This window comes from Gymnoscopelus braueri (genome assembly GCF_963280865.1).
Source record: "Gymnoscopelus braueri genome assembly, chromosome: 3".
NCBI lineage: Eukaryota > Metazoa > Chordata > Actinopteri > Myctophiformes > Myctophidae > Gymnoscopelus > Gymnoscopelus braueri.
This window is the reverse complement of record NC_137612.1, coordinates 47,259,777-47,280,245: the sequence shown is the minus strand read 5'-3', so window position 1 is coordinate 47,280,245 and position 20,469 is coordinate 47,259,777. Positions and strand designations below refer to the sequence as shown.

The 20,469-nt window shown below is 39.7% G+C and overlaps 3 protein-coding genes across 4 annotated transcripts in view; all 3 read left to right on the top strand.

Annotated features, from left to right (window-relative positions):
- Positions 1 to 2,522: 2,522 nt before the first annotated feature.
- LOC308080033 (glycoprotein-N-acetylgalactosamine 3-beta-galactosyltransferase 1-B-like) overlaps positions 2,523 to 20,469 on the top strand; it is a 25,083-nt gene continuing 7,136 nt past the window's right edge. Inside the window, exons 1-3 of one of the 2 annotated variants that reach the window (XR_013932665.1) lie at positions 2,523 to 3,246; positions 4,158 to 4,828; positions 5,068 to 5,415. Coding sequence is in view for 1 of the 2 variants with exons in the window: in XM_080421739.1 (XP_080277865.1) it covers positions 3,030 to 3,246; positions 4,158 to 4,828; positions 5,068 to 5,235 (1,056 nt within the window). In the remaining variant the exon portion in view is untranslated. Of the gene's footprint in view, positions 3,247 to 4,157; positions 4,829 to 5,067; positions 7,860 to 20,469 lie in introns of those variants that run through there. The other variant, XM_080421739.1, reaches the window with a different exon arrangement.
- LOC308080027 (glycoprotein-N-acetylgalactosamine 3-beta-galactosyltransferase 1-B-like) lies at positions 15,878 to 19,951 on the top strand. The gene is made up of 3 exons (XM_080421726.1): positions 15,878 to 16,123; positions 17,406 to 18,076; positions 18,316 to 19,951. The coding sequence occupies exons 1-3, from the start codon at positions 15,907 to 15,909 to the stop codon at positions 18,481 to 18,483; spliced, it is 1,056 nt and encodes a 351-aa protein (XP_080277852.1). The 5' UTR covers positions 15,878 to 15,906; the 3' UTR covers positions 18,484 to 19,951.
- Positions 18,560 to 20,469, top strand: part of apof (apolipoprotein F) — a 21,620-nt gene continuing 19,710 nt past the window's right edge. The window contains exon 1 of the mRNA XM_080421708.1: positions 18,560 to 18,663. The gene's annotated coding sequence lies outside the window, so the exon portion shown is untranslated. The remainder of the gene's footprint in view (positions 18,664 to 20,469) is intronic.

Here is a 20,469-nt window from a genome sequence, read left to right as displayed (position 1 = left end):
GTAGTCAATACCCTAGACTAGAGAATCGCTTTTCTGGTGGGCCATCTGTTTGTATCACTAACTGGGCCTTTAAATCACTTGCTATATACAGGATATTGAGTCTATTGGCAGCAGTACCATGATTGTTCAGATGTGCTGCTGAGCAGGAGTTTGACACGAAGAGAAGAGCCGTGCTGTGTTTATTTAGAAATGTTGATTTACATTAGACTAGGAACATGTAAATGTTAAAACCAGCAAACAGGATCAGTCATAATTTAGCCTTGGATTTTCTCCCTCTTCAAGTAGGACTTGTTACTTCAGCCGGCCATGCTTCATGAAAATGCCTCTTTGTTGTGAATATTCTTCTCTTGTCCAGGTTTGAGGGATTCCTATAAAGAAAGGAGAATTTGGCTGTGTGATGACCAGTCTCAGACAGTAATTTCATATAATGCCACTAGATGTCACACTAACAAAGTTATGTCCTTTTCATGATGGTAACTGACCTACAAGAAGCTGCTATTGTTGTACATTGTACATGTTCTTAAAGTTAGTGTAATGTTAATACAGTTTCCCAAAGAGGAACCTGCATTGCAAAACTAGCAATTAACAATGACATTTATAATGTTTGAGTCATGTGCCACTAGGAGTTATAAAGCTTACAGTAGGCCGACTAGAGAAATTCTTAGTCGACTAATATTCATAGGAATGTGTTTATTAATCGATTAGCTGATTTAATAGACAAATCTGTAAGTCCAGCCTGCTCGGGATGATGAAGTTGAGAACTGAACAATCAAATGTTGTTTTCACAATGACAACTGGATACTGAAAGTTATACACCGGTCTGGTAGAATTATATGGTTATATCTAGAGTTCACAAGAGCTGTGCTCATTTGTTAAAAGTTATTCATTCAGCATGCGAAAAAAGCAATGACTATAATCAACTTGAGCCTTGATAGACTAAGACCAAACTGACCAATTATTTGGACAAATATTGGACAGTCCTTGAATATCAACAAAAATGTTACCAAAAAGCTCTGAAAAGTACAGAATCATTGCGATGTTTCAATAAGATTAGTTGTAGGTTTTGACACTCACTTGATCCTCCTGAGCTCCGGCGTCGTAACTAAGAGACTAACAAAGATGTCATCCATGTCTCCTGCATAAAATGATGAGCAAAGAGCTTTTCATTGCATAATCAAGACAAGTCAAGATTAACAAGACAACCTCTTACTTTGTCTTGGTAGGGGAGGACCTCTTTGGTCTGAAAAGATACAAGTGGCCTAAAATGAGTCAAGTGATCAGAAACTAATATCTGTATAATAGACAGGATGATGTAGTCAGGAAGGAGGTAAGGTAAATGAGAGTATAGGGCAGGTGTTCCAATCACAATCTTAGATTTAACACAATCTGGATGACTAAGTGAAAGGCAATTACAATATTTACTTGCACTTCTCCTGCCCATCAGGCCCACAAATCTGCCATAGTCAATGTCACATAACCGCTTTGGATCTGTGCAGTCCACAGGGAAGTCTGGGGTATTCTGAGAACCAAAAAAGTGTGGAAGACATAGATGGTAGTATACGGTAGTAAAACAAAATCAAAAACTTCTATAAATCACTAGAGATAAATCAGGTCATACCTCTATCTGTGGTGTATCCTTTCACAAAGTGTTCATAAGGCATGAGTTGAAGATAACCAAGGCTGTCAGTGTTCCAATTCTCCCCATTATTCTAGAATTGTCATCAATCTGTCTGCCTGTCGGTCTGCTCCCTATCAGGTACACATATAAGAAAGTTATTTTCATAATGAATAACTGTTAATGATTTATTTTACCTCTGTAGCTTGTCTCTCAGTAAGTCTCGACAAATTGGCCACAGTGATATTATACATTTTTATTTATTTAGTCTATACTCAACAATGATGAAAATACATGAATCACTTACCTGTGATGAATCCAGCAGTATTAAATCTTGTTGTGATGGTCCAATAAACTATTAATATTCCCCTTTGAAATTGTTGGTAGCACAAGTCTTTCCCCTCCAGTTGTTACAGCCTACTTAAGTGTTCTTGTCATACCCCTGATAAACCCCACCCACCCCAACACAAGCAGCTTCCCTTTCATTAAGTTGTTGCATTTGTTTCATTAGGGCAAATCTCATATTGTTGAGTTGAGAAAGAATTGAAATAAAACAAAACAAAACACAACACAACAGTAATCCTATTTTCAATTAATTAGATATGAAATCAAAAGGACATTTATAAGGACAATGGCTTAAAAAATACAATTTCAACAGCAGTAGATAAGTATATTTTATTTCTTTGCATTCTTTATGTGATATAAGTTCATTTAATTTATAGTAGATACGTGAACTTGAACCAAATAAAAGTTTCTGTTTTATTCTGTGTCTCTGTACTCAAGTATTGTTTCTGACTATCATTGCCTGTGGCAGAGAATAGACTGCTCAGATTTACTGACAGATCATCAGCGATTCTTTACCATGAGACCGCAACAAAATAAAAAAAATTTACTATCATTGTACAGAGGTCCAGAAGAAGTGGGGCAGTATAAAGGCCTTTTAAATCCACTATTTATGAAACACTCATGAAACATATTACTGTTGGACAGGTTTATTACCTCAAAGGAAAAATGGGAATGGTCCTTCAATGACAAAGCTGAAAAGAAAAAATCGATGTGTAGCCTATGAAGTTCAACTGGAAAGCCATTCCTCTGTCCTGTACTTTTCCACTATATTCCTCACAGATATACTGTTCTGTTTGCTTTTTCTTAACTTTTATGTTCTGTTGCACTGCAGAGCACCCATAACTATAAAAGCTGTGTGAAACTAAAGTTTTCAAATCATTATAGTTAGGATTACACAATATTTGCCTCTGAAGGTGTGGCATCTATTTGTGTGACTGTGAAATGCTTCTGCGGCTATAAAGCCATTCACTCACGCCACGCCACGCCATCACTGTTGGCTTTTAATGTTGTCTCTTCCTCTTCGTTTACTCAGCCTGATCGCGACTGAAGGTGGGCAACCTGGTCCAGCATGAGGGCTGTGGCATCTAAAGTCTCCTTTTATATGGGTTTCCTCGTGGGAAGCATCACAGCATACGTGTTCCTGCGGCAGATGTGGTTTGAGAGGAGCTTTTCGGCACATCTGTCCAGTGGCTTGGACAATCCACTCCATGAACTGGAGGAAGATGGGAAGAACTGGAAAAAGGAGAGATTCGCACTCTTCAACCTGAACCACCCTCACCACAAAGGTACAGATTATGGCAGTTATTGTTCCATAATTTCATAACTTTGTGTAGTTGTATGTTGCTTGAGCAAATCACATGTACTGTAAAGGCAGGGCAGCACTAACACACCTGCAGTGGTAGAAAAAGTACTCATATTTTTCCACCAAAAATTCTAAAACATATTTGTGATCATTGTGATTACAATATTAAGTAAAATAAATAGTGATTATCATTAATTTTTGTCATAATTGTGCAGCCATTTCATGGCTACCTATGTTCCATATTATGTACACGTTTTAGGTACACGAAAATCAGTCGCAGTTAGGGGCAAAAAAAATTATGAGCAAGAGCAGTGTACAATGTAATAATACAGCAAGAAAACAACTGTAAAGGCAAATTACAGTAGAAGAAAGTAGAAAGTATCAGGTACTGTATTGGGTTAATCGGACATTTAAATGCTGCATATTTAAAATGTATTAATGACTTCCAAAATAATTCAAGTATTGTATATAAGTAGAGTAGCAGACACATGCAGTATTAAAAGGGAGAGGCCAGTCATGCCACTCTGGTTCTGTCTTGTTGTGACATTGTCTTTGTAGAAAAGATGCATGCCTACAGTACAGTGTAAAGTCAACACATGTTGTCAGTCCAGAGATACCGCCCTAACCTGCTGTGCAGTGTGCATGCTCCAGCTTCCTGCTTTGCAAAGTGTGGGTGTCTGAGCAAAATACAATAATTGAACATGGAAACCAGTTGGTTTCCATGTTCAAACCAACTGGTTTCCCTCATACTTTGTTTTGAACAAGGTGTCAAGACGGAAACAGATGTTAAAAATGAGTTAGGGTAGAGTTATGTGTATATACTAACTAACTACTCTATGTGTATATGCAGCAATGGCACAACATAAATATTAATTCAGTCATTCTCTTTGTCAGGTGAAGATAGCCGTATTGCAGATGAGTTGTACAAAAAGGTGCGCATTCTTTGCTGGGTAATGACTGGGCCCAGCAACTTGGAGACGAAGGCAAGGCATGTGAAGGCTACCTGGAGTCGACACTGCAATGTTGTTCTCTTCATGAGCTCTGTCGATGACCCTGATTTCCCTACCGTGGGCTTGGGTACCAAGGAGGGGCGTGACCAGCTTTACTGGAAGACAATCCGGGCCTTTCACTATGTGTACGAGCATCACGCCCATGAGGCAGATTGGTTTCTTAAGGCAGATGATGACACCTACGCAATTGTGGACAACCTGCGCTGGGTTCTTTCCAACCGCACGCCCGAGGAGCCCGTCTACTTCGGTCGAAGATTCAAGCCCTACATCAAGCAGGGCTACATGAGCGGTGGTGCAGGTTATGTACTGAGCAAAGAGGCTCTGAGGAGATTTGTTGAGGGATTCAAAAATAAGGTGTGCACTCACACTACCTCTGTGGAAGACTTGGCGATGGGGCAATGCATGGAGAAAGTTGGGGTGAAAGCAGGTGACTCTAGAGACACTATCCACAGGGAGACCTTTCACCCCTTTCACCCAGAGCACGACCTCACATCCACTGGAGGTCCAAAACCAGAGTACTGGTACTGGAGCTACAACTACTACCCCATCTCAGAGGTAAGTCCAGCTCAAGCTTTCCTTGGTGTACTTCTGTATTTATTTATGCATGTGTTACTGATGCCTAACTTGTACTTTGTCACACAGCGGTGTTGCTCCCCGATGAAGCATAAATTAGTCTTTAAAGTTGTTTTGCCCCCATCTCTTATGTTGATAATAAATGTATGCACATACAGTAGTCATTTAGCATAACCAAATGCCTTGACATGTTTTCATACTCTTCTTTTACATTGCCCCAGGGTCCAAAATGCTGCTCGGACCTGTCCGTGTCTTTCCACTATGTGGACGCTTCACTCATGTATTTATTGGAGTACTACGCCTACCACCTGCGTGCCTTTGGCTACAGGTACCGCTATCAGCCTCCTGCCCCTGCAGGATACAATATTGAGGAGTTAACAGGATCCTAGAATATTGCCGAAGGGGGAAGTGCCAAAGATCTGGCTTCTCCAGAAAAAACGAGGGCAAAGGTTGAACATCCACCCAGGACAGATGAAAAGCGGGATGTGAAACCTCCTCCTGCAGCTGATAACAACCCTGTTGCTGCTCCGCTTGGCAAGGAAGGATAATAATGTTGTAAATGTGAATGGGTGAGTTCAAGAGAGGTTGGGAAGATCTTGGTTGTGTTTTTCATTGTTCTTGTTCATGTGGATAATCTTAGTACAGATTTCTACATAAGTGAAATAAGCAAACAGAACATTTCGTGCCTCCATAGTTATGAAAGTGCGACGTTGAAGGATTGTTGTGTTGAAGGATTTTCCCTTAGTTTGTACAGTGTGATTATGCGAACTGGTTTAGAAATGGTTTAAACTTGATCAATCAATTGTCAGACTATGCTTTGTATGTTCTGGGCAGAAGTCTATCTTCATTTGAGTACTGTTAACTAAAAGCATATTAATACATTCTTGAGTGAACATAATAGCAGATTGCCTGCCTAAGGTAAATTATGGCATCTTTCTAGCCACTGTATGGTACCAGCCTTTCTTTTGTTTTCCAGTTTGTTTTAAATTTCACCTCTGTCATTGTTCCAACTAAGCAAGCTGAGGTGATACCAAAAGGTGACGTGAAAACACTATTTGCACTAACTGGTCAGAGAGAATTGTCGCTAAGGTCAGACTCCCTTATACTGCATGGAAGGAAGGTCCCAAATACTGTAAACAATCTTTTAAACTAGGCGTTGTAAATGTGAATTAAATAAATATTAGTAATATCAGTTTCATGAAACACAGGAAATGATGTTGTAATAAAACTGCACTTTGGATTACAACATCATTTCCTGTGTTTCATGAAACTGATATTAGTAAACTGCATAGCCTATTTCTCACCAAATTGGCCTTTATTGGGGAAACATATTGTTTCCAGACAAGTTGCGATTGTTCTTTAGCGCTCTTTTACGCAGTGGGTAGGATGTTGTTATGATGACCAGCTACATTGAATGGTTACTATACTATCTCTGCAGTGCGTGATACTTGGTACCGTGCAGTGGAAGAGTGCATTAGATTCATTTTCTTGTGGCTTTTCCTTTATTGATTTGCTTGCAGGTGGTGCTCTACCACATTTCATGGAAATGGAAAGTGTTTCCTAACTGTAATGGTTTGGCTGGGCTCATCATGAAATGTATTGATTGCATTCCAGCAGTTGTATGGTGTCCCCTGCTATAGTACTAGATAGACCTTTTATTGATCCTGCAGGGGAAGGGCATTTGTCAGGTTATGTTCAGTTGAGAGTATGTCTTCAGGCTATTTAGTTTTCACAGAATATTTTCACAATATTTCTTGCGTGAAACTGTGCAAAGGAACAGACTTTGTAGACTAGCTGTGTGCAATGCTTCCCTATCCACTGAACACTGGCAGTGTCACTAACCTTCTCCTCTCATCTCTCTGAACCGGACTCATTAACTTGTGCCTTGCAAATTGTGATTGTATGAACCGTCAGCTGCACATATGACTTTGCACTGTGACATACATATTTAAGAATGATAGTTGCGAATGGAATTATTGCATTCTTCAGATGTAGGGACTATAACCTTTAGGCATACCACTAGGGAACTTGATGAACTACCACATGATGACCTATTTGTGAGCAAACAAATCATACACCATTTGTACAATGTTTTGTATTTGTATCTTTATTTTATAAAATCAAATTAGGTCTGGGTTGATTACATTTTCCTGTATTAATGCATACGTAGATGATGATAAGTATTCATTACATTTCAAACCACATACTGTTTGGTTTATGAATTAATTATGTGACATTATTACCAAATACAGTATAGGGGAGGAGTTCTGGCATGCATCAGCATTGGATGATATCACTTGTCCCCATCAATAAAACATGGCTGATCATTGTATTATATTGCATTATGTTGTTGAACATTCAAGAGCACTTTGGGGTGGTATTCATATTTTGTGTATTCTGTCCTTGATTTAACACTGCAATAATTTTCCTCTCCATGGTTATAATTGTATGTAACCAATGCCTATTAAGATGCCTTTTGTAAGTGTTTACACTTAAATCTATGTATTTCCTCTGTACGTGAGCAAAGAGCACGTTCAGTCTTTTTGGGGGGATGATGTCCATTTATACCAAATTAGCATGTAATGCATATTGACTTCTTATAAATCGTTGTAAATGTTTCCTTATTTGCAAGTGAATCCATTGCTTCAGTGATTAAGAGTTGCATGAGACTGACAGTCAGTCAGTGTTTTCTATGCAGCTTATGAGGATCGATGGATATCAGTTTTGCTGCCCAAATCATTTAAAATAACATGCATCCCCAAGTTAATATTGGTATAAAACACGCAGTTGCTGACAATCTCTTCCATTCCATAACCTAATTTAGTCAAAGGGAATGATGTACAGATATGTATTTATATTTGGGCTATATTGATATTTGTATCAATATATACAGTAGTGCATATATCAATTGGTGTTTTGAGTCTGAGTGTATGTGGGAGTGCACATTATGATAACTGTGCAGTCTCAGTGAAAGGTACTTGAATCAGTATGAATAAATGCATATTTTGCTGTAGATATTGTCTTAATTTTAATTGGTTTACATTATTGTATATTGCATACATTTCACTTTTACAGTAAAAATGACAAATATGGCCGTGTATACGTGCTGTCAATCATTACATTACATTACATTACATTACAGTCATTTAGCAGACGCTTTTATCCAAAGCGACTTACAATAAGTGTATTCAACATAGGTAGGGAACGAAAACTACTAATCACCAGAAGTCTTTAGTGCATTTTCTGCAAAAACAAGCAACCAAGAGTATACCTAGCGCTAAGGTAAAAGTGCAATATATCAGCTATCAGTATATCAGTATATTAACATTAATCTCACCTCACTGAACACTAACCTGAGTTACTTAAATGCCCAATCTAGGAATGTTTTGAATATGAGTATGATTTGCAGATGAAAAATGTGCTATTTGACCATAATTCAAAATTTAGGTCTGTTTTTCGCCAATGTTTCCAAACATAACCAATGTAAAGAAACCTAGTACCGCCCCAAATACAGCAAATAAAATAATTTAACTGGTGTTTGAAGAGTTGGTAGTCAATACCCTAGATAGTAGGGGGTACTAAGCACAAAAAATGGCCAAATCGTTACGCGGCGGATAAAAGCATGAAATTTGATACAGATGTCCCTTGGGTCATCCTAAAACATCCTAGAAGGGGTGCCCAAAAAAATCTCAAACAGGAAGTGAGTTATGGTCTAAATTCAAAATGGCCACCTAAACTGTTGACCGTTGACTCAAAAGATACCGAAATAATCTCCAAAAAGCATAACATTTGGCACATATGTCCCTTGGGTCATCCTAAGACATCCTAGAAGGGGTGCCCAAAGGAATCTGAAACAGGAAGTGAGTTATGGACTAAATTGAAAATGGCCGCCTAGTGTTGTCGATTGACTCAAAAGACAACTAAAGAATCTCATAAAAGCATACAATTTGGCACACATGTCCTTTTGGTCATCCTAAGACATCCTAGAAGAGGTGCCCAAAAAAATCTTAAGCAGGAACTGAGTTATTGACAAAATTGAAAATGGCCGCCTACAGTGTTATCCATTGACTCAAAAGACAACTAAAGAATCTCATAAAAGCATACAATTTGGCATACATGTCCCTTGGGTCATCCCAAGACATCCCAGAAGGGGTGCCCAGAAAAATCTTAAACAGGAAGTGAGTCATTGACAAAATTGAAAATGACCGTCTACAGTGTTGTCGATTGACTCAAAAGACAACTAAAGAATCTCATAAAAGCATACAATTTGGCATACATGTCCCTTGGGTCATCATAAGACATCCTAGAAGGGGTGCCTGAAATGATCTGAAACAGGAAGTGAGTTATTGACTAAATTGAAAATGGCCGTGTACAGTGTTGACAGACGATGCAAAAGACGCTCATAAAAAATAATCTCATATAAAAGCATGAAATTTGGTACAAATGTCCCTTGGGTGATCTGAATGCATCCTAAGGGGTGCCAATTTTTTTTTTAATAGTCTCTCAATGGAAAACACTCCTCCCACACGGGCTGCACTGCTACAATATTCAAATCGAGCAGCCAATCTGGCATTTGGTCCAGAAGCCTGAAAGCTATGCAATCTCTACCATCTCCTGACAAATATGGATGGATTAAAGTCGCTGATTCGTGGACACCTTTATGGACACTCTTGCCAGAGGCTGCTTAAGTTTGTAGAGAACTCAAGTGTGGCTGCAAAGCTGAGCCCTTCTGTTCGAGAAAGTGTAGATGCCGGGATGCTGGGTTACCTTGCAGAGCATTATGCCAATGTGCTGGTAATTGCGAAATGGCACACATGAATACATGTACTAGTTACTAAACACTAATCACAAAAAAACAGTAATGATCAAGAAGAAAATACATGAGAAGATAGAGTGTAAAACAAGCAAGAAGATGTAGAGTGCAAAATAAATAAGATGCAGAGAGTAAAATAAGAATATGCAGAGTAAGATAAGATGCAGAGTAAAATAAATAAGAATATGCAGAGAGTTAGATAAATAAAGAAGATTCAAAGAGTACAATAAAAAAATAATGCAGAAAGTAAAATGAATAAGTGATGTAGAAATGAAAACAGAAGGTAGACTACAAAATACGGCAGGTTATGCACTGCATAACCTGTCGTATTGAGTCTGCATAATATGCAGACTGCCATGGTCAACTGTTTAAACAGCCATTTAGAATTTCTTCAACATGGTCCCTTCCTAAAAAGTTTAATAAACAAGCAAATAAATAACCTCTTCTAGGATATATTAAGAAGCACTCAATGTACGTACCAAATTATACACTTTTATGACGTCCCTTTATGTTTTCTTTTGTGTCAACTGCTTTAGGCGGTCACTTCCTGTTTAAAATCTTTTTGGGCACCCCTTGTAGGATGCGTTCAGATCACCCAAGGGACATTTGTACCACATTTCATGCTTTTATGAGATTCTTTAGGTATCTTGCATCATCTTTCAACACTGTAGGCGGCCATTTTCAATTTAGTCAATAACTCACTTCCTGTTTCAGATTATTTTGGGCACCCCTTCTAGGATGTGTTAGGATGACCCAAGGGACATATGTGCCAAATTGTATGCTTTTTGGAGATTCTGTAGGCTTTTTGAGTCAATCGCCAGCACTGTAGGCGGCCATTTTCAATTTAGTCAATAACTCACTTCCTGTTGAAGACTTTTTTGGGCACCCCTTCTAGGATGTCTTAGGATGACCCAAGGGACATGTGTGACACATTTTATACTTTTTGGAGATTCTTTAGTTGTCTTTTGAGTCAATCGACAACACTAGGCGGCCATTTTCAATTTGGTCAATAACTCACTTCCTGTTGCAGAATTTTTTGGGCACCCCTTCTAGGATGTCTTAGGATGACCCAAGGGACATGTGTGCCACATTTTATGCTTTTTGGAGATTATTTTGGTGTCTTTTGAGTCAACGGTCAACAGTTTAGGTGGCCATTTTGGATTTTGTCCATAACTCACTTCCTGTTTAAGATTTTTTTGGGCACCCCTTCTAGGATGTTTTAGGATGACCCAAGGGACATCTGTATCAAATTTCATGCTTTTATCCGCCGCGTAACGATTTTTCACTTAGTACCCCCTACTAAGACTAGAGAATCGCTTTTCTGGTGGGCCATCTGTTTGTATCACTAACTGGGCCTTTAAATCACTTGCTATATACAGGATATTGAGTCTATTGGCAGCAGTACCATGATTGTTCAGATGTGCTGCTGAGCAGGAGTTTGACACGAAGAGAAGAGCCGTGCTGTGTTTATTTAGAAATGTTGATTTACATTAGACTAGGAACATGTAAATGTTAAAACCAGCAAACAGGATCAGTCATAATTTAGCCTTGGATTTTCTCCCTCTTCAAGTAGGACTTGTTACTTCAGCCGGCCATGCTTCATGAAAATGCCTCTTTGTTGTGAATATTCTTCTCTTGTCCAGGTTTGAGGGATTCCTATAAAGAAAGGAGAATTTGGCTGTGTGATGACCAGTCTCAGACAGTAATTTCATATAATGCCACTAGATGTCACACTAACAAAGTTATGTCCTTTTCATGATGGTAACTGACCTACAAGAAGCTGCTATTGTTGTACATTGTACATGTTCTTAAAGTTAGTGTAATGTTAATACATTTTCCCAAAGAGGAACCTGCATTGCAAAACTAGCAATTAACAATGACATTTATAATGTTTGAGTCATGTGCCACTAGGAGTTATAAAGCTTACAGTAGGCCTAAAGATGTACATATGTACAATTAAATAAATACAATTAATCCATTCATATGGGTCAATAAATATTGGGACTGTGCTCGACTAGAGAAATTCTTAGTCGACTAATATTCATAGGAATGTGTTTATTAATCGATTAGCTGATTTAATAGACAAATCTGTAAGTCCAGCCTGCTCGGGATGATGAAGTTGAGAACTGAACAATCAAATGTTGATTTCACAATGACGACTGGATACTGAAAGTTATACACCGGTCTGGCAGAATTATATGGTTATATCTAGAGTTCACAAGAGCTGTGCTCATTTGTAAAAAGTTATTCATTCAGCATGCGAAAAAAGCAATGACTATAATCAACTTGAGCCTTGATAGACTAAGACCAAACTGACCAATTATTTGGACAGTCCTTGAATATCAACAAAAATGTTACCAAAAAGCTGTGAAAAGTACAGAATCATTGCAATGTTTCAATAAGATTAGTTGTAGGTTTTGACACTCACTTGATCCTCCTGAGCTCCGGCGTCATAACTAAGAGACTAACAAAGATGTCATCCATGTCTCCTGCATAAAATGATGAGCAAAGAGCTTTTCATTGCATAATCAAGACAAGTCAAGATTAACAAGAGTATTGATTACTTTGTCATAGGGGAGGACCTCTTTGGTCTGAAAAGATACAAGTGGCCTAAAATGAGTCAAGTGATCAGAAACAAATATCTGTATAATAGACAGGATGATGTAGTCAGGAAGGAGGTAAGGTAAATGAGAGTATAGGGCAGGTGTTCCAATCACAATCTTAGATTTAACACAATCTGGATGACTAAGTGAAAGGCAATTACAATCTTTACTTGCACTTCTCCTGCCCATCAGGCCCACAAAGCTGCCAAAGTCGATGTCACATAACCGCTTTGGATCTGTGCAGTCCACAGGGAAGTCTGGGGTATTCTGAGAACCAAAAAAGTGTGGAAGACATAGATGTAGTATACGGTAGTAAAATAAAAAACAAAAACTTCTATAAATCACTAGAGATAAATCAGGTCATACCTCTATCTGTGGTGTATCCTTTCACAAAGTGTTCATAAGGCATGAGTTGAAGATAACCAAGGCTGTCAGTGTTCCAATTCTCCCCATTATTCTAGAATTGGAACAAAGTCATCAATCTGTCTGCCTGTCTGTCTGCTACCTATCAGGTACACATATAAGAAAGCTATTTTCATAATGAACTAGAAAAAGTGCTCCTCGGAGCACAGGTCTCCGCCAGGTCAGGTACGTTACCAATTTGCATGAGGTTTGGATAGAATCTGTAGGGGTAATGTAAAAAAATGGGTTTTGCACAAATCGGCCTCCTGGTGGCGCTATAACAGGCCCATGTGAAAAATTCGGGGCAGAGGTTCTGAATTGGCATCGAGGGAGTGTGTGTGCACAGTTTCGCAGCGAGCGGGCCAACGGTGCCGGATATGATCTGGTAACACACGGACAGGACACACACACTCACACACACGCGGACGGACGGATGGACGGACAGGGGGTAAAACATACTCTCTCGCCATGCCTTTCGGCCTGGCGGAGACAATAACTGTTAATCATTTTTTACCTCTGTAGCTTGTCTCTCAGTAAGTCTCGACAAATTGGCCACAGTGATATTATACATTTTTATTTATTTAGTCTATACTCAACAATGATGAAAATACATGAATCACTTACTTGTGATTAATCCAGCAGTATTAAATCTTGTTGTGATGGTCCAATAAACTATTAATATTCCCCTTTGAAATTTTTGGTAGCACAAGTCTTTCCCCTCAGTCTCCTCCAGTTGTTACAGCCTACTTAAAGGGATATTTCACTTTCAAATAAAATAAACATTAAAAAAAAAAAAAATGAAAAAATGAAAGAAGTTATGGCAAAATCACGGCCCCCTCACACATTAGTAGGACACTCTAATGCGTGAGGGGGCCGTGATTTTTCCATTACTTTTTTCATTTATTTTTAATATATTTTTTAAATGTTTATTTTATTTGAAAGTGGAGTATCCCTTTAAGTGTTCTTGTCATACCCCTGATAAACCCCACCCACCCCAACACAAGCAGCTTCCCTTTCATTAAGTTGTTGCATTTGTTTCATTAGGGCAAATCTCATATTGTTGAGTTGAGAAAGAATTGATATAAAACAAAACAAAACAAAACAACACAACAGTAATCCTATTTTCAATTAATTAGATATGAAATCAAAAGGACATTTATAAGGACAATGGCTTAAAAAAATACAATTTCAACAGCAGTAGATAAGTATATTTTATTTCTTTGCATTCTTTATGTGAGATAAGTTCATTTAATTTATAGTAGATACGTGAACTTGAACCAAATAAAAGTTTCTGTTTTATTCTGTGTCTCTGTACTCAAGTATTGTTTCTGACTATCATTGCCTGTGGCAGAGAATAGACTGCTCAGATTTACTGACAGATCATCAGCGATTCTTTACCATGAGACCGCAACACAATAAAAAAAATCACACCCAGTGTGAGTAAGCGGTGCCTACTCTGTTTGATGTGTGGGCGCTGGCATTCATTTTTAATCACTTTATTAACTTTAAAGTATTTTTTACTAATTTGTACAACTTTTAAGTATTTGTACTCTTTTTATCAACTTTTAGGTATTTTTACTGTTTTTATCAACTTTTAAGTATTTTTACTATTTTTTTCAACCTTTAAGTATTTTTACTCATTTTGAGTAATTTTAAGTATTTTTACTCAATTTAAGAACTCTGAAGTATTTTTACTCAAGGTATTTACTTTTTAATATTTGTAATCACTTTATTTACTTTTAATAATTGTTACTCTCATTGTAGATCGGTCGTTTTAGTGTGTGTGTGTGTGTGTGTGTGTGTGTGTGTGTGGTTGTGTGTGTGTGTGTGTGTGTTTGTGTGTGCGTGCACACGTGCAGGCCAGTCTGTGTGCGTGTGTGTGTGTGGGTGTGTGCATGTCTTTAAGTGGTGCATGTGTTGCAAAGGTGCGCCTCGCAGGACCGCATATTCTCTGTGTGTGTGTGTGTGTGTGTGTGTGTGTATGTGTGTGTGTGTGTGTGTGTGTGTGTGTGTGTGTGTGTGTGTGTGTGTGTGTGTGTGTGTTTGTGTGTGTGTGTGTGTGTGTGTGTGTGTGTGTGTGTGTGTGTGTGCACGTGTGCAGTGCTGGCTTGTGTGTGTGTGTTTGTGTGCATGTCTTGAAGTGGCGCATGTGTTGCATCTTTGCCGTCCGCAAACATACGGACGGACGGACACACAGACATAGTCAAATGTAGAGCGGCTGGCACCGCTAAAAAGCTACTATCATTGTACAGAGGTCCAGAAGAAGTGGGGCAGTATAAAGGCCTTTTAAATCCACTATTTATGAAACACTTACGAAACATATTACTGTTGGACAGGTTTATTACCTCAAAGGAAAAATGGGAATGGTCCTTCAATGACAAAGCTGAAAAGAAAAAATCGATGTGTAGCCTATGAAGTTCAACTGGAAAGCCATTCCTCTGTCCTGTACTTTTCCACTATATTCCTCACAGATATACTGTTCTGTTTGCTTTTTCTCTTAAATCTTTATCCCACGATTTTGTAACCCTATTTTTTACACCCAGTGCCAATTGTCTATGTAATCCTGGGCACTACCTTCCCTCTGGCAACCTAGGGAGGCCAGGGCCGAGCTCATGCCTCCTTCAATGCATGAGAGCCAACTGACCTTCTTGTCACCTGACAGGGGAGAGTTTCCCTGGTTGGACGTAGCGCGTGGAAGGAACACGTTATTCCAACCAGTTCCCTTCCCCTCCATCAGGCGCCCTGGCTGGCCATGGGGAGGCAGTATAGTGACCAGGATTACTGCATGTTTTTTTGTGAGGGTACCTGAGACACGGGGAGAACATGCAAACTCCACACAGAAAGGCCCTTTCGCCAACCCCACCTAGGGTATGGGCACTGATGACGCGGAGGAGAGAACACGCCCCCAGCGCCCACAGCGTCCCCTGCGGGAATCGAACCCAGGACCTTCTAGCTGTGAGGCGACAGCACTACCGACTGTGCCACCGTGCCCCCCTGTTTGCTTTTTCTTAACTTTTATGTTCTGTTGCACTGAGCACCACCCATAACTATAAAATCTGTGTGAAACAAAAGTTTTCAAATAATTATAGTGGATTAAATCATATTTGCCTCTGAGAAGGTGTGGCATCTATTTGTGTGACTGTGGAATGCTTCTGCGGCTATAAAGCCATTCACTCACGCCACGCCATCACTGTTCGTTTACTCAGCCTGATCGCGACTGAAAGTGGGCAACCTGGTCCAGCATGAGGGCCGTGGCATCTAAAGTCTCCTTTTATGTGGGTTTCCTCGTGGGAAGCATCACAGCATACGTATTCCTGCGGCAGATGTGGTTTGAGAGGAGCTTTTCGGCACATCTGTCCAGTGGCTTGGACAATCCACTCCATGAACTGGAGGAAGATGGGAAGAACTGGAAAAAGGAGAGATTCGCACTCTTCAACCTGAACCACCCTCACCACAAAGGTACAGATTATGGCAGTTATTGTTCCATAATTTCATAACTTCGTGTGGTAGTATGTTGCTTGAGCAAATCACATGTACTGTAAAGGCAGGGCAGCACTAACACACCTGCAGTGGTAGAATAAGTACTCAAATGTTTTACTTAAGTAAAAGTATTGATACTGCAATGTAGAAATACTCTGTTACAAGTAAAAGTCCGGAATTAAAAAATTACTTGAGTAAAAGTACAAAAGTATTGGTTTCAAAATAGTACCAAAAGAAGTCATTCTGCAGAATGTCCCATTGTACATGTTTTCAAATGTATAAAATATACACAAAAACAAAATAGCGATCAACTTGCCCTTGTCTTCTCACCATTACACACAGATTATTGTGCAGGATATTGTGCAACCAATCTCCATCTACTGTATCAAGCTCACAGAGAAACAATTACATACTATTTGCTAAGATATGACACAAGAAGCACAATCACATTAAAGAAGCACATTAAAATAGATAATCTTTTTCCACCAAAAATTCTAAAAAATATTTGTGATCATTGTGATTACAATATTAAGTAAAATAATAGTGATTATCATTATTTTTGTCATAATTGTGCAGCCATTTCATGGCTACCTATGTTCCATATTATGTACACGTTTTAGGTACACGAAAATCAGTCGCAGTTAGGGGCAAAAAAAATTGAGAGCAAGAGCAGTGTACAATGTAATAATACAGCAAGAAAACAACTGTAAAGGAAAATTACAGTAGAAGAAAGTAGAAAGTATCAGGTACTGTATTGGGTGAATCGGACATTTAAATGCTGCATATTTAAAATTTATTAATGACTTCCAAAATAATTCAAGTATTGTATATAAGTAGAGTAGCAGACACATGCAGTATTAAAAGGGAGAGGCCAGTCATGCCACTCTGGTTCTGTCTTGTTGTGACATTGTCTTTGTAGAAAAGATGCATGCCTACAGTACAGTGTAAAGTCAACACATGTTGTCAGTCCAGAGATACCGCCCTAACCTGCTGTGCAGTGTGCATGCTCCAGCTTCCTGCTTTGCAAAGTGTGGGTGACTGAGCAAAATACAAGAATTGAACATGGAAACCAGTTGGTTTCCATGTTCAAACCAACTGGTTTCCCTCATACTTTGTTTTGAACAAGGTGTCAAGACGGAAACAGATGTTAAAAATGAGTTAGGATAGAGTTATGTGTATATACTAACTAACTACTCTATGTGTAACTGTATATGCAGCAATGGCACAACATAAATATTAATTCTGTCATTCTCTTTGTCAGGTGAAGATAGCCGTATTGCAGATGAGTTGTACAAAAAGGTGCGCATTCTTTGCTGGGTAATGACTGGGCCCAGCAACTTGGAGACGAAGGCTCGGCATGTGAAGGCTACCTGGAGTCGACACTGCAACGTTGTTCTCTTCATGAGCTCTGTCGATGACCCTGATTTCCCTACCGTGGGCTTGGGTACCAAGGAGGGGCGTGACCAGCTTTACTGGAAGACAATCCGGGCCTTTCACTATGTGCACGAGCATCACGCCCATGAGGCAGATTGGTTTCTTAAGGCAGATGATGACACCTACGCAATTGTGGACAACCTGCGCTGGGTTCTTTCCAACCGCACGCCCGAGGAGCCCGTCTACTTCGGTCGAAGATTCAAGCCCTACATCAAGCAGGGCTACATGAGCGGTGGTGCAGGTTATGTACTGAGCAAAGAGGCTCTGAGGAGATTTGTTGAGGGATTCAAAAATAAGGTGTGCACTCACACTACCTCTGTGGAAGACTTGGCGATGGGGCAATGCATGGAGAAAGTTGGGGTGAAAGCAGGTGACTCTAGAGACACTATCCACAGGGAGACCTTTCACCCCTTTTACCCAGAGCACGACCTCACATCCACTGGAGGTCCAAAACCAGAGTACTGGTACTGGAGCTACAACTACTACCCCATCTCAGAGGTAAGTCCAGCTAAAGCTTTCCTTGGTGTACTTCTGTATTTATTTATGCATGTGTTACTGATGCCTAACTTGTACTTTGTCACACAGCGGTGTTGCTCCCCGATGAAGCATAAATTAGTCTTTAAAGTTGTTTTGCCCCCATCTCTTATGTTGATAATAAATGAATGCACATACAGTAGTCATTTAGCATAACCAAATGCCTTGACATGTTTTCATACTCTTCTTTTACATTGCCCCAGGGTCCAAAATGCTGCTCGGACCTGTCCGTGTCTTTCCACTATGTGGACGCTTCACTCATGTATTTATTGGAGTACTACGCCTACCACCTGCGTGCCTTTGGCTACAGGTACCGCTATCAGCCTCCTGCCCCTGCAGGATACAATATTGAGGAGTTAACAGGATCCTAGAATATTGCCGAAGGGGGAAGTGCCAAAGATCTGGCTTCTCCAGAAAAACCGAGGGCAAAGGTTGAACATCCACCCAGGACAGATGAAAAGCGGGATGTGAAACCTCCTCCTGCAGCTGATAACAACCCTGTTGCTGCTCCGCTTGGCAAGGAAGGATAATAATGTTGTAAATGTGAACGGGTGAGTTCAAGAGAGGTCGGGAGGATCTTGGTTGTTGTCCATAGTTATGAAAGTGCGACGTTGAAGGATTGTTGTGTTGAAGGATTTTCCCTTAGTTTGTACAGTGAGATTATGCGAACTGCGAACTGGTTTAGAAATGTTTTAAACAAGATCAATCAATTGTCAGACTATGCTTTGTATGTTCTGGGCAGAAGTCTATCTTCATTTGAGTACTGTTAACTAAAAGCATATTAATACATTCTTGAGTGAACATAATAGCAGACTGCCTGCCTACGGTAAATTATGGCATCTTTCTAGCCACTGTATGGTACCAGCATTTCTTTTGTTTTCCAGTTTGTTTTAAATTTCACCTCTGTCATTGTTCCAACTAAGCAAGCTGAGGTGATACCAAAAGGTGACGTGAAAACACTCCAGACCACTAACTGGTCAGAGAGAATTGTCGCTAAGGTCAGACTCCCTTATACTGCATGGAAGGAAGGTCCCAAATACTGTAAACAATCTTTTAAACTAGGCGTTGTAAACGTGGAATAAATCAATATTAGTAAACTGCATAGCCTATTTCTCACCAAATTGGCCTTTATTGGGACAAGTTGTGATTGTTCTTTAGCGCTCTTTTACGCAGAGGGTAGGATGTTTTTATGATGACCAGCTACATTGAATGGGTACTATACTATCTGCAGTGTGTGATACTTGGTACCATGCAGTGGAAAAGTGCATTAGATTCATTTTCTTGTGGCTTTTCCTTTATTGATTTGCTTGCAGGTGGTGCTCTACCACATTTCATGGAAATGGAAAGTGTTTCCTAACTGTAATGGTTTGGCTGGGCTCATCATGAAATGTATTGATTGCATTCCAGCAGCTGTATGGTGTCCCCTGTTATAGTACTAGATAGACCTTTTATTGATCCTGCAGGGGAAGGGCATTTGTCAGGCTATGTTCAGTTGAGAGTATGTTGAGAACAGACATTGTAGACTAGCTGTGTGCAATGCTTCCCTATCCACTGAACACTGGCAGTGACACTAACCTTGATTGATTGATTGATTGATTGAATACTTTATTTAGAAAGACATGGTAAAAGTACATGGAAGTACAATTCACAATACAAGGTCCTCTAAACTGGATCGCTCATAAAAGCACTTCGCTTATTTAAAATGAGATCCCTGTGCACTCAAATCATGATGACATTTAAGAAGACATACAAATATACACTACTATGCAGAACGTCATACAATCAGCTTACAGGTTACTGGTATGAAAAACAAGAAATATGTACAATAGACAGTTTCAGGAGGAGGGGAGGGGGGGGGGGTAGGTTAAGACTTTGACAGGGGCCAATTTGGAATTGCAGCCTCCTGAAGGTGATTCTTTAGGGCAGTTGTGAAAGTGAGTAGGGTTTTACACCCTTTTACTCCTTTGGGTAGGGCATTCCACATTTTTGTTGAATAGCATGAGAAAGAGTTCATTCCCTTGTTGCCAAATCTGGGTTGAACATGATCAGTGGAGCTGCCTCTGGTGTTATGATTGTGGACTTCATTTACGTTTTGGAAGTATTTTGACAAATACAGGGGGATCCCAATGTTGTGTCGAATCTTGTAGACCAGGCCCATAGCAAGTTGCCGTACTCTGTCCTCAACCCTAGCAAAGTGAGCAGGGGTTAGATGGGTTGTATGATTGAGGCCAAGAAGTAGCCTTACCAGTTTGTTTTGGGATGTCTGGAGCCTTGTTTTTAAGGCCTTAGTGGTGTTGTGATACCATGAGAAGCATGCATAGTCGAAATGACAATGGATGAGGGACCCTGCGAGAATC

What these genes read in the sequence shown, in the direction of transcription:
- LOC308080027 (XM_080421726.1), top strand. Translation starts at nt 15,907, where the DNA reads ATGAGGGCCGTGGCATCTAAAGTCTCCTTTTATGTGGGTTTCCTCGTG. An exon ending in GAACCACCCTCACCACAAAG is followed by an intron (nt 16,124 to 17,405) that starts GTACAGATTATG and finishes TCTCTTTGTCAG; the next exon opens with GTGAAGATAGCCGTATTGCA. An exon ending in ACTACTACCCCATCTCAGAG is followed by an intron (nt 18,077 to 18,315) that starts GTAAGTCCAGCT and finishes ACATTGCCCCAG; the next exon opens with GGTCCAAAATGCTGCTCGGA.